This window comes from Ursus maritimus, unplaced genomic scaffold (genome assembly GCF_017311325.1).
Source record: "Ursus maritimus isolate PB19 unplaced genomic scaffold, ASM1731132v1 scaffold_7, whole genome shotgun sequence".
NCBI classification, from domain to species: Eukaryota; Metazoa; Chordata; class Mammalia; order Carnivora; family Ursidae; genus Ursus; species Ursus maritimus.
The window spans coordinates 40,941,964-40,956,346 of NW_024426885.1; the positions used below are offsets into that span (position 1 = coordinate 40,941,964).

Sequence of the window (14,383 nt, forward strand, 5' to 3'; positions counted from 1 at the left end):
ATCATGACCTGAGCTGAAACCAAGACTTGGACACTTAACACCCACCCAGACACCCCAAAATTAATAAAAAAAACATTTGTACTTCAAAGGACACTATCAAGAAAGTGAAAAGATAACCCATGGAATAGAAGGGAATACTTGCAAATCATATATCTAATAAGGGACTTGTACCTAGAACATACAAAGAATGCTTATAACTCAGGAATAAAGGGACAAATGACCTAATTTAAAAATGGGACAAAGAACCTGAATAGACAGTTCACTAGGAAGGATATGCAAATGGCCAAAAGCACATGAAAAAACAGTTGGCATTGCTAGTCACTAGGGAAACGCAAATCAAAACTACTTCCCACTCACTAGGATGGCTAGTATCAAAAAGCCAGATGATAACGAGTGTTGACGAGGATGTGGAGAAATCAAAACCATCATACGTGCTGGCAGGAATGCAAAATGGTGCAGCTGCATGGAAAACCGTTTGGCAGTTCCTCGAAAAGTTAAAGAGAATTACCGCATGACCGAGCAATTCCACTCCTAGACAACCCCATCAGCCCCAACAAATGTGCAAAAGATCTAAACAGATATTTCACCTTGGAATATACACAAATGGCCAATAAATATATTAGAAGATGCTCCACACCATTAGTCATCAAGGAAATGTCAACTAAAATCGATGAGAAGCCATGCTATATCCATTAGAAGAGCCAAAATTAAAGCCTGACTGTACATACCGATTCCTGGCATTGATGTGGAGGAATTGGAAGTCCCATATGCTGCTGGTATAAACTTAATTTTTGAAAAATGGGTTATTTCTTAAAATGCTAAACATACATTCCTGTCCTAGTGAAAATAAAACCGTATATCCACACAGAGACCTATACTTCAACATTCACTGCAGCTCCATTTGTAGGAGTGATACATGGCCCATCAACCTGGGAGTGGATAACAGATCGTGATTTATCTATGCCGTGGAATACTACTCAGCAATGAAATGAATACATCAATGTGCACTCAACAACAGAGGGGAGTCTCAAAATCATTATGCCGTGTAAAGGAAGACAGGAAGAAAAAACCAGTACACGTGGTGAAATTCCACCTAAAATTCTGGAAAATGAAAACTAATCCACAATGGTGTCAGAAGGCAGATCAGTGTTTGCCTGAAGATGGAGATGTAAGGGGGTTTGGATAGCAATGAGGCGTGAGAAAAATTTGAGGGCGAGGGCGATACACATTATCGTGATCTGGGTGATAGTTCCCTAGGAGAATACACATGTCAAAACTCACCGGATTATACTCTTCGAATATGGTCAGTTCCCTGTATGTCAGTTACACATCAATTAAGTTGTTTAAAAAAAAAGAAAAATACACATTAGATAATTTAAAAGTTACTGAAATACGAGAAAGAAAATGAGTGAACATGTGCACATACTCTCCGATTCAATGAGCTCAGTTTTGGGAATTTACAGAAACAAGAAATACTAGTCCTTGAGAACATGTGTTCAAGACCATTTATAACGACATTGTTTATAGAAGCAAAACCAGCAACAACTTAAAATATCTCTCAGTGGGAGAACAGCTCAGTAAATTATCAAAGACTACAATGCAGTCATTAAAAGGATGAACTTTATGTATACGCTTTAACAGTGAGGGTTGTTTCTGCTAAATGTTTAAGTAAGTAGAACAAAAGGCAAATTACTGTGTATGCACAGTATGGACACAATGTGCACGTAGATGACACTAAATGGGTGGGTGGATGGATGGATGGGCATCCATAGATGACTAGACAATACATCGCCTACACATGTGCGTTCATGTATGAACCCAGAGAAAAGTGAGGACGGCCCCACATTAAACGTCATTTCTGTATGTATAATACACATTGTTATTGGCTGGATTGGAATGGCTTTGGAAAAAGATTGTTCACACGTTAATGAATTATTTAACTTGTAAAAATTAGTATGTTTTACCCTTATATTTAAAAAAGTAAAAAGAAAAAGGATCAAAATAAAATAACGACAGGATTCAACCTACTTTTTGAAATGGATCCAAACAATATGCTGGTTTGAGGTTTCGAGAGAGAGTCAGAGAGACACAGTTGAGATAAAGAAAGGGTAATAAAATGTCGATGTTAAAATCTAAGGACATGGATATTTGCTGTACTGCTTGAAAATGTCTATAAAGAACATTGAGGGAAAGACAAAGTCCGGGGACAGAATTTTCTCCCCCTGGGCTTGGGGCCACACCCACAGGAGGACACATCACATCTCCTTGCAAGCACTGACTCCACCCCCCTGGTGACTTGCAATGGACCCTCATTATTTTTTCCACATCCTCTGCGAGCTCTGGGGCATCCATCCCCACAAATTGGCACCCAGCAACGGCTTCAGGGATTCCATCCTGAGACTGCATTTTTTTTTTTTATATTATGTTATGTTACTCACCATACAGTACATCCTTAGTTTTTGATGTAGTGTTCCATGCTTCATTTTGTGGGTGTAACACCCAGTGCTCCATGCGATACGTGCCCTCCTTAATGCCCATCACCAGCCTAGCCCAATCCCCCCCTCCCCTCTGAAACCCTCAGATTGTTTCCCAGAGTCCATAGTCAATCACGGTTCGTCTCCCCCTCTGATTTCCACCCCCTTCATTTTCCCCTTCCTTCTCCTAATGTCCTCCCCGCTATTCCTTGCGTTCCACATATAGACTGCATTTTAAGAAGAGTCCAGAAGAAGCACTTTCCCCGAAGAAGGACTTTTCCTGGTCATCTTTATCCTCTGCCCTTCCTGGTCTGGGGGCTTTGCCTGAGCTCAAGCAAGGACGGAGAAGTGGCCTCAGAGGCCCAGGATGGCAGTCTCTGACATGTGATTCCCCAAGTAGAGGCAGAGTGGAAGGCCCAGTCTTCCCAGTGGGGACTAAGGAGGCCTTATTGTTATAATAAATCGGGCTCACCTCATTGGCTGCAAACAGCGGACTGATATGACCATATGTCACTTGGGCATTAAACAAATCCTAATGAGCTAAAAATATGTTTGTTTTAGCTAATTGACCTCTTCGGCCTTCATAAACCACTTGGTAAACATCCTCAGATAATGGTTTCCAGAGAGAGGATTGTGGTTCTCGAGGGTGCTGGGGAAGCCCCCCGTCCCTGGGAACAGCTCCCCAGCCCCCTGCTGAGGCACACGTGTGCACCGGCCTGCTGCCCGCATGACCCGAGGAGTGTGTGCTGCCGCTAATGGGGCAAAGCGAGAAGAGGGGAGTCAGGCCGCTCTCCCAGCGTGCTCTCCGGCCGTGCGCACTCTGGCTGTGGTTGTCTGTTAAACCTGTAAGTGCCACCCCCAGAGAGATGCGGAGACAAAGCAGGGGTTCTAGACCCTAGGCTCTGTGGCAGGTATTCTTGGAGATCTGTGGCAAGTCAGCTGCAAGCGTGTCACTTCCATGTGAAGGAGCAGGTGCTGGGAGGGAGCCTTAGAGCTGAGCTGTTCACCCGACACAGGCCTGTGTGCTCTGTGCAGGTGGGGGAACGATCCGGATGCCTGTGAGATCTGGGACCACAGAGACCCAAGGTCTACAACTGGGTTCTCCCTGCAAAGAGCGGGCCACGGACCGAGCCCTCAACCAGCAGGGGTCTTCTTTAGCCGGGAGCATGGCCACTTGTTAGGTCACAGAGACAACCTCATCTGACCTGGATTCACTGATCCTGTGGTGTCTGGAAGGTGGACACCGAGTCACTCACCACACACCACACTGAGGTCCAGACATTGTATTCTTACTGTTTAAAAGGTGTTGGGGGGGCCCACTCCAATTCCCTGGATGCATTAGCAAGACATAGAAATCAACGTCCAGCCCTGAAGTGGACGGCAGCCTCTGACTCAGCCTCTGCACTGTCTGAGCTGACTGCAGCGCCCCCCCTCAGACTTCTTCTCAATATCCCCTTGCCCCCCACCTAAGATGATGGGCTGCAGTGAGCTACTGAGCTCTATTTCTTCAGCCGTACAGCAGAGATCATTTCCACCACGGAGAACTTACCAGTAATGGAATGCTCCCTTCTTGCCTAAAACCATGAGATGCTTTACACATAGTTTCTTGCTTAATCTACACAACAAGTAAGATACTTCCCTTAGGCCACAGAGTACAGAGTCACAGAGCCAGGCCTCCAATAACTTCTACCTAATTCCAGAGACGTGGCTCACTCGGTGTGGTGGGGAAATGCTACTGACAGCAGGTTAATAGCTCTATCTTGCAAGGCTCTGGTGAAAACCGTCACCTTATGAAGCGTGCAGCACAGTGCCTGGCATGTGGCAGGAATTCAAATGGTGGTCATTCAGGTTACTAAACACAGAGGCGGCACAGCAAGACGAGATCCCACGTACCTTCTGGGTCAAACCACTTCGGCCCCTGCTCCCCGGTCCCCAGGGCTGATGCGCTTGAATTAGACAGGATTAAAGGCTTACTGGAGCTGGAAGCCACGCCCCAACTCCCGAGTTTAGCCCCAGACCTTCTGTCCGCCCGCTGAGAAGGACGAGGGAGGAAGGTGGCCACACAGGGCCGAGCCGTGGCCTGACGCACAGTCAAGGGAGCTTTTGTGCAGGAGTCAGCTCTCCTGCTGGATCCCCATGACGAGAAAATGGGCCCTGATCTTGTCCACGCTGCTCTGTGGCCTGGCCGGCCCCACGCACTTGTTCCAGCCAAGCCTGGTGCTGGATATGGCCAAGGTCCTCCTGGATAACTACTGCTTCCCAGAGAACCTGATGGGGATGCAGGAAGCCATCGAGCAGGCCACCAAGAGTCGTGAGATCCTCGCCATCTCAGACCCTCAGACTCTGGCCCATGTGCTGACCACTGGGGTGCAGAGCTCCTTGAACGACCCTCGCCTTGTCATCTCATATGAGCCCAGCACCCTCGAGGCTCCCCGGCAAGCCCCAGCACTCACCAACCTCACACAAGAGGAACTGCTTGCCCGGTTGCAGAAGGGCATCCGCCACGAGGTTCTGGAGGGCAATGTGGGCTACCTGCGTGTGGACGACATCCCAGGCCAGGAGGTGGTGAGCAAGCTGGGGGGCTTCCTGGTGGCCAGCGTCTGGAGGAAGCTCATGGGCACCTCTGCCTTGGTACTGGACCTCCGGCACTGCACTGGGGGCCGCATTTCCGGCATCCCCTACGTCATCTCTTACCTGCACCCCGGGAACACGGTCCTGCACGTGGATACCATCTACGACCGCCCCTCCAACACGACCACTGAGATCTGGACCCTGCCCCAGGTCCAAGGAGAAAGGTACAGTGCCGACAAAGATGTGGTGGTCCTCACCAGCGGCCACACGGGGGGCGTGGCTGAGGACATCACCTACATCCTCAAACAGATGCGCAGGGCCATCGTGGTGGGTGAGCGGACTGTGGGGGGTGCCCTGGACCTCCAGAAACTGAGGATAGGCCAGTCCGACTTCTTCCTCACCGTGCCCGTGTCCCGGTCCCTAGGGCCCCTGGGAGGGGGCAGCCAGACATGGGAGGGCAGCGGGGTGCTGCCCTGTGTGGGGACACCAGCCGAGCAGGCCCTCGAGAAAGCCCTGGCCATCCTCACTCTGCGCCGGGCCCTGCCAGGGATAGTGCGGCGCCTGCAGGAGGCCCTGCAGGCCTACTACACGCTGGTGGACCGTGTGCCCACCCTGCTGCACCACCTGGCCAACATGGACTTCTCTGCGGTGGTCTCTCAGGAGGACCTGGTCACGAAGCTCAACGCTGGCCTACAGACTGCGTCTGAGGACCCCAGGCTCCTGGTGCGGGCCGTGAGGCCCAAGGAAAGCTCTGCTGAGCCCGAGATCGGAGACGACGACCTTCCGGAGGTGGTCCCCACAGTGCCCGGGGATGAGGCTGCCCAGCGGGCCCTGGTGGACTCTATGTTCCAGGTGTCCGTGCTGCCAGGCAACGTGGGCTACCTCCGCTTTGACAGCTGTGCCGACGCCTCGGTGCTGGAGGTGCTGAGCCCGCACATCATGCGCCAGGTGTGGGAGCCCCTGCGGGACACGGAGCACCTCATCGTGGACCTGCGCCAGAACCCTGGGGGGCCATCCTCTGCCGTGCCCCTGCTGCTCTCTTACTTCCGGGGCCCCGACGCTGGCTCCGTGCGCCTCTTCACCACCTATGACCGCCGCACCAACGTCACACAGGAGCACTTCAGCCGCGTGGAGCTGCTGGGCCAACGCTACCCCACCCAGCGCGGAGTGTACCTGCTTACCAGCCACCGCACCGCCACGGCCGCCGAGGAGCTGGCTTTCCTCATGCAGTCGCTGGGCTGGGCCACGCTGGTGGGCGAGATCACCGCGGGCAGCCTGCTGCACACCCGCACGGTGCCCCTGCTGCAGACGCCCGAGGGGGACCTGGTGCTCACAGTGCCTGTGCTCACCTTCATCGACAACCACGGCGAGTGCTGGCTGGGGGGTGGCGTGGTGCCCGATGCCATCGTGCTGGCCGAGGAGGCCCTGGACAGGGCCCAAGAGGTGCTGGAATTCCACCGCAGCCTGGAGGCCTTGGTGGAGGGCACGGGGCACCTGGTGGAGGCGCACTACGCGCGGCCAGAGGTCGTCGGGCAGACCAGTGCCCTGCTGCGAGCCAAGCTGGCCCAGGGGGCCTACCGCACAGCTGTGGACCTGGAGTCACTAGCCTCCCAGCTCACGGCCGACCTGCAGGAGATGTCTGGGGACCACCGCCTGCTGGTGTTCCACAGCCCTGGTGAGATGGTGGCCGAGGAGGTACCCCCGCCACCCCCCATTGTCCCCTCCCCAGAGGAGGTCTCCTACCTCATCGAAGCCCTGTTTAAAACAGAGGTGCTGCCTGGCCGACTGGGCTACCTGCGTTTCGACGCCATGGCTGAGCTGGAGACGGTGAAGGCCATCGGGCCACAGCTGGTGCAGCTGGTGTGGCAGGGGCTGGTGGACACGGCCGCGCTGGTCGTCGACCTGCGGTACAACCCCGGGAGCTACTCCACCGCTGTGCCGCTGCTCTGCTCCTACTTCTTTGAGGCAGAGCCCCGCCAGCACCTCTACTCTGTCTTCGACAGGGCCACCTCGAGGGTCACGGAGGTGTGGACCCTGCCCCAGGTGGCCGGCCAACGCTACGGCCCCCACAAGGACCTCTACATCCTGCTGAGCCACATCAGCGGGTCGGCGGCCGAGGCTTTCGCTCACACCATGCAGGACCTGCAGCGGGCCACAGTCATTGGGGAGCCCACAGCTGGAGGGGCACTCTCTGTGGGCATCTACCAGGTGGGCAGCAGCCCCTTATACGCCTCCATGCCCACGCAGATGGCCCTGAGTGCCAGCACAGGCGAGGCCTGGGACCTGGCTGGGGTGGAGCCGGACATCACCGTGCCCATGAGCGGGGCCCTCTCCACGGCCCGGGACATAGTGGCCCTGCGCGCCAAGGTGCCCACCGTGCTGCAGACAACCGGGAAACTGGTAGCCGACAACTATGCCTCCCCGGAACTGGGAGCCAAGATGGCTGCCAAGCTGAGCCGTCTGCAGAGCCGCTATTCCAGGGTGACCTCAGAAGGGGCCCTGGCTGAGATGCTGGGGGCTGATCTGCAGATGCTGTCCGGAGACCCACACCTGAAGACAGCCCATATCCCCGAGGATGCCAAGGACCGCATTCCTGGGATTGTGCCTATGCAGGTGAGATACAAGGGACACTTAGCCTAGCGCTGTCCCAGAAATGAGCCGACCACTTGTCTGCCCACCACCCTGGGCTCTGTGCATGGTGCAAGACAGTGGCCTCCAGACTTGCTTCTGTGTTTAGGTTCTCACTAGTCACATCCTTTCCTTCCTCTCCTCCTGTCATCCCTTTCCCTTCTCGCGTCCATGAGGTCCCTGAACACCTCCGTAGAACACTGATACCCACAGGAGCTCAGTTTGAAAACCTCTGGTAGAGAAGGAGTTCAGCGGGGTGGAAGGCCAATGTTTGCAGCACTTCTTATAGTCAATGGTTGGGAAAAGGTCAGGTCACGAGAAGTCACGACGGTTCCCTCCTCTGGCAACGTGGGCTTGTGTTCATTCTCCCACCTGCCCGCCTCAGGGGGCTGCAGTTTGTGTGAATGAGTTGAGGGGTTGGGGAGAGAGAAGCAGGCAGAAGTCTCGGCCTCACGGTTGCCTCAGAGCTAAAGCATGGAGCCCGGACACGGGCTGGGGCGTGGTGAGGGGGTGCCAGTGCACAGCCCAGAGAACCACGGCAGTGGTGAGGCCCCCCCTGCCTGCTCCTCCCCTCCCACCGCACATGTCATTGTAGCTCCCCTGCATCCGGAAGAAGCTCACTCAGTGGGAGTGGACTCAGATCTGAGGGCCGGCTGGCTGGGAAAGTCTGAGCAGGGTACTGTGGTCAGTTTATTTGAAGCCAGCAGTGACCTTTGGGGAAACACTGAAAAGGTAAATCACAGTTGAGGAATTCTGCTGCTGGGAGGTTGAGGAAAATGTTCTCGAGACCCGTGGCCCAGAGAAGCCAAGGGTTCACCAAGCACTCCCATCAGCCAGGAGCTTCATCAAAAGCAGCATTTACAACATCTCTCCCCCTGGTTTCTCATCCATCATTTCACTGCCTTGTCACGAGTAGGCAGGACAGCATTTGTCTCCGGTTCCCTGGAAAGCAGGTCTTGGGTGCAGGTGGTTCATGGGGGAGGCGGTCTCTGAAGCCGGAGTGAAGGAACAGAGAGAGTGGGAAGGAGGGAAGGAGGGAAGCGGACGGGTGGGGACGGGTGGGTGCATTACTGAGGCCGTTGCTTCTGAAGATTCCAGTGGGACCCTAGCAAGTGTGGGGCATGCCTCCCAGAGCTGTCCATCTGCAGATGGGACCCGGCAGCTCCTGTCCTTCGTTGGCAGCTTGGAGAAGGTCCTGAAGGAGAGGGTGGAAAGGCACAGGGTGTGCCGGAGGCAGGCCCTGGCAGCCAGGGCCAGCTGCAACGAGAGTCAGAGGAGGGTTAAGGGCACCAGAAGCATCTACTGCAGAATTGTCATCCCCATTTTTCAAAAAAGGAAATGGAAGCACAGAGGGGTGCAGAGGAGAGTGGCCGATGGCCAAAGAGCTTGTGACTGAGGGCAAAGCAGGTGGCCCTGCACACTGCTTGCTCTCATTCCAGCCCACAGAGCCTGCATCCTTCTAGCAGTCTTGCAGAGAGAAGAGGAGGCACAAGGCATGTTGGGGGGGCCTTGTATGTGCCAGCACTGTGCTAGGCTCTCAGGGCCACCAGATTCCAAATCAAGGACTCACTCCTTTCCAGGGTAGCCAGGGTTCATGGTTTGGAGTCACATGTGGATTCAGCTTCTGGCTCCACCACTTACTGGCTGTGTGACCTTGGGCAAGTTACTTAATCACTCTGTGCTTCAGTTCCCTCATTGAAAGGACGGGGATGCTAAAGGGTGCCCTGAGGGTGATGGTAAGGGCTGCAATGTGCTCAGCACAGGGCCAAACCCCTGCTAAAGACTTAGAGACCCAGTACCTAGCTAATGTCTTCCCTCCCTGCCCCAGGGAAGGAGAGGAAGATGGGCTCAGAGACATCAGGAAGGTCTGGTGAGGTCAGTGGGGAGAGAGGGAGAGGAGTCAGAGTGGAGACCACACCTGGGCCTTGCAGCTCTGGACACCATGGCCCATGGTGCGGGGTTGGCACACGTGAATGTTCTCTGTAAGGAGTCTGCCAACCACATCCTAGCAAACTTGGGTCCACACCCCAGGCCCACCAACCACATAAGCTCCTAGATGCTCTACTGTAAAAGGTCCTGGCACCTGCTACCTCCTTCAGATATGTTAGTCCCCTCCTATCCCTCAGTATCTCTCATGTACAAAGGGAAACTATGGTGCCCCCTTGCTTGAGACATCAGATCTGCTCCTTTGCTGACACTGAGCTGGAATACCCGCCCAATCTTTCAGATTCCTTCCCCTGAAGTCTTTGAGGACCTGATCAAGTTCTCCTTTCATACTAATGTGTTTGAGGACAACCTCGGCTACCTGAGGTTTGACATGTTTGGGGACTGTGAGCTGCTCACCCAGGTGTCAGAGCTGCTGGTGGAGCACGTCTGGAAGAAGATCGTGCACACGGACGCCATGATCATCGACATGAGGTCAGTGGTCCCGGGAGAGAGGGGAGGGGTGGGCAGAGGTCTCTGGCCCTGGGGGTTCTGGATTCATCGGTCACAGGGAGCCCTAGCACTGGTGGACTTTTTAAGGTCCTCGGATGATCCCAATGTTCATTCCAGGCTGAGAATCACTGGGCTACTCTTTGGCTCCCAAACTTGCCTGGTCATAGGATTCAGTGGAGAGAGAGGGAAAGGGAGACATGAAGAACAGATTCCCGGGCCCCAACGCCACCCTACAGAATCCAGAGCTCCAGGGGTGAGGCCTTGTCATCTGTGTACTTGAAAGGCATCATCCCAGGTGATTCTGACGATCAATCATGTTTGGGACAGCTAGGCCAACACCTGCAATTGTGCCTCTCATGCCATACAAAATCATGCCATGACCACTCTGGTCATGAGACTTAGAAAGCCAGGTCCCAGAGAGAATTTGCAGATTAGCCGCTATTGTTGCAAAAAGAATTCTGTGCATCACAAAATGACTGTTGGAGGGATGCTTTCAGCTAGAGACCTCCCTCCTGGAGGGGATAGGAGATCACCCTCTCGCTTGCAGCGACCAGGCCCAGGCCTCCGTGATTCCCCTGGGCACCCTCTGTGGGCACAGGGAGAGGCAGGCTGCTCCCCCAGGAGGCACCTCCAGCTGCAGGAGAGAAGCTGCCAGAATTAGCCAAGTCATGGCCGACAGCTCAGCTGTGGTTCTAGGTCGTCACTAGGGGGCTCCGGATCTCAGAGGCTTGTTCTCCCTGGAAGAAAAAACATCTCCCAGGGCTCTAGGTGTGTGTGTCGTGTGTGTGTGTGTGTGTGTGTGTGTGTGTGTCCCCACAACTTGTGCTTGAGGGCTCCTGTCTTACCCCTGAAGATTTTATCCTTCAAACACTTACCGAACATGCAGATGATGCTTATGCCAAGTCCCTTTCTGCTTAACTGTGTGGCCACACTTGTAAAAGAGGAAGTGGCTCAGCCTATAGCTGTGCTTTGCTTAAAGACCCTTCCAACCAGAGGTTTGAGGAGGTTCAGACGCTGAGGTCACAGGCCCTAAACCCAGTCAGGCCATCCTAGACCATCAACCAGAAGAGACTCTTCACATATCACCAGCCCACACTTATTGTTCACAAATAAGGAGATAGGGGCCCAAGGAGTTCATCCAGCTGGGCATGTCCTAGGACAGGCGCAGGCTCTCCCCTCCGCTCCCCCCCAACCCCACCCAATGTAGTTCCACAATTCTGAGCACTCTGCTACACTAAGTGCCCCATGAGAACACCCCAACAAAAATGTCCAGTAGGTTTTGTGGAATTACGAAGAATGCAGCTGGGGAAGGCAGTGTCCTCACAGGCAGCAGGGGTACAGGAGGGCAGTCCATGGTAAGTGGGGAAAATTTATCAACAATTTCATGACTGCAGGACTTGTCAGAGCCTTTAATGTAATTTATACAATATGTATCACATAATGTGTTAATATGTGATCAGAAGGGGCAGGTATGGCATTCAATATTTTCTACACAAATTTGACCACAAAGTCTCTTGTTCTCAAGAGACTTGTACGCTGGGAAATGCCAACCAAGGAATTCTGCAGGAGGAAGATGGGGCACTAGGATGGGACACTGAGGCTGCCTGGAATTGGTGTCCTCCTCAGGGCAAAGTTCCCAGGCTCCCAGAGGGGAGCTGAGGGCCCCTGTGAACTCCCCCACAATGGCTCCTACTTCCCTTCCCTCAGGTTCAACATTGGCGGCCCTACCTCCTCCATCTCTGCCCTGTGCTCCTACTTCTTCGATGAAGGCCCTCCAATTCTGTTGGACAAAATCTACAGCCGGCCTAATGACTCTGTCAGTGAACTCTGGACCCACTCCCGGCTCGCAGGTGTGTGTAAAAGCCTTCCCTTTCCTGTTCTCATTCTAGAAGCTTCTTGAAAATTGGGGAAAGGAAAGATAGCTTGGGTTCAGGGAAAAGTAATAGTAAATGGGAATACAAAGCCCCTGTCCTATGCCGTGTGCTATTACATGTGATCCTTAATCCCTGCAAAATGCTACTATTGTACTTAATTTCTAGAGGAGAAAAATGAATCTTAACTAGGTTGAGTATCATATCTAACATCCCCCAACTAGTAAGTGAAAGAGCCAGAATTTGAACACTGGCCTGTCTAAAACCAAAATGCCCTCCATTCTCGCCACTAAACCATCAGCCTACAAGACAAATGCAGAACTAGAAGGATCTCCCTACCCCTCGCCAAATCCCACAGGGTGTCTAGCGCCCATCCTGCCTGAGCTCCCAGCAGCAGCTCAGCATACTTGCTTGAAGAAAGTTCATGGCTCTGGGCCCAGAGCAGCGGTCAGAGGGGCAAGTGCAGGCCCAGGGCTCTCACAGCCCCATTGTGGGTGACAGACTCACTCCGACTCGCTTGCTCAGCACGACAAACCAAGGAACCTACACTCCCATCCGAAAAGGGGCTGGGGGACCAACGGTGGGGGGTGCATATGACCAGAAAGTCACCCCACAGTTAGCACTTGTACGCTTCCTTATCATACGAGGCTTTGAGCAGAGCTTCAAGACATACATTCAAACATATTGCAAAATGTAAATAAAAATTAGAACCAGGTGAATTATAAATTCAAACAGACGTTCAAAACCAAGAGGTACAAATAGATTCAAATCTGCAGATCACGGGGTCCTAGAATTGTGGTGTCTAACCTGGGAGCTGCAGGCCACATGTGGCCACTGAGCATTGAAACGGGGCTCATATGAGCAGAGATGGGGAAAGTGGAAAGTGCGCACCAGATGTGGAAGACTTTTTATGGAAAAATAAGGATGTAAAATATCTCAATAATTTTATTGATTACATTTCCCAGCTATATTGAGTTAAATAAAACATTATTAGGATTCATTTCATCCGTTTCTTTTTACTTGTTCAATTGGACCCCTAGAAAACCTGCAGCAACACTGAGGCTCACATTCTGGCACACGTTGCACTCCTATTGGAGATCGCTGCCCTAGAGGGTCGTTGGCCGTGAAGTCACACGTGTGTCTGTTCCTGGAGTCCCAAGTGGAAAGTGAGACTGGTCAGGTTAGGTATTCTCATTACGCATGAAGAGGAAGCACATCCTTTTCTTGGGCTCACATTCTTGTGTCCATTTCACAGAAGCAGAACTGGGTCTCGGGAAGGAGGATTTGCATGTGGACACAAGGCCACAGAACTAAATTCCAGGCCTTCCTCTTTGCGGGTCCAGACAGCATGGAGAAGGCAGGTGCCCCAGGGTGCTGACCGGACTCGTCATCTTCAAGGACCTTCTGTCTTCCAGGTGAACGCTACGGCTCCAAGAAGAACGTGGCCATTCTGACCAGCGCCCTGACGGCCGGCGCCGCGGAGGAATTTACCTACATCATGAAGAGGCTGGGCCGGGCACTGGTCATTGGGGAGGTGACCAGTGGGGGCTGCCAGCCACCGCAAACCTACCACGTAGATGACACCCATCTCTACATCACCATCCCCACGGCCCGTTCGGTGGGGGCTACGGATGGCAGCTCCTGGGAAGGGGTGGGCGTGGTGCCCCACGTGGCCGTCCCGGCTGAGGCAGCCCTCACCAGAGCCAAGGAGACGCTCCAGCACACTCTGCCGAGGGCGAGGCGGAGCCCCGGGGTGGACGGGACCCCTGGGCCACATGGCAAGGGCACTCCAGCCCGTGGTCCTGCCTGAGGCCCTGAGGGGCAGCAAAGGGGCCCACTGAGCTCCGGTAGAATTAGAGTTGGAGGTACCCTTGGAGTTCATCCGGTGGTCTCTTCACCACTGCCAACATCTCTGTTTGAGCATCTAGGGACAGGGAGCTCACCCCTCAGAGGCAACCCCCTCCACAGTAGTTTTTTGGGGGAGGTGAAGTCCAGAGGCACCCCACCCCTGCTTCTTAATTGCCGACCCCTGGTCCTAGAGCAGCCCTGTCCAACAGAGTCACAACGCGAGCAGCAGATACGGGCACATGCGCCACGCGACATTTTCTAGTAGTAAAAATAAATAGGTGAAATTTATTTTCATAGTGTAATTTATTTAACTGACTATATCTCCAGTAGTACCATTTCAGCAGCATAAAAATTATTATGAATGAGATGTTTTTGCAGGGAGCCTTTGAAATCTGGTATGTAGTCTGCACTTAGAGCACATCCCCTTCCTCACACACACGTCCCGTACTCGGTGGCCACCTGCAGCTGGTGGATCCCATGTGGGACAGCGCAGGCCCAGAGGCCAGGGACCCCCACTTCCCCAGCACATTGTCCCCATTCTGCCCTCCCTGCACC

The 14,383-nt window shown here is 53.5% G+C and overlaps 1 protein-coding gene across 1 annotated transcript; it reads left to right on the top strand.

The window, feature by feature from the left end:
• Positions 1 to 4,526: 4,526 nt before the first annotated feature.
• On the top strand, positions 4,527 to 13,790 carry RBP3 (retinol binding protein 3). The gene is made up of 4 exons (XM_008696329.2): positions 4,527 to 7,658; positions 9,901 to 10,091; positions 11,817 to 11,959; positions 13,396 to 13,790. Exons 1-4 carry the CDS (start codon positions 4,611 to 4,613, stop codon positions 13,788 to 13,790), a joined length of 3,777 nt encoding a protein of 1,258 aa, XP_008694551.2. The 5' UTR covers positions 4,527 to 4,610.
• Positions 13,791 to 14,383: the final 593 nt, after the last annotated feature.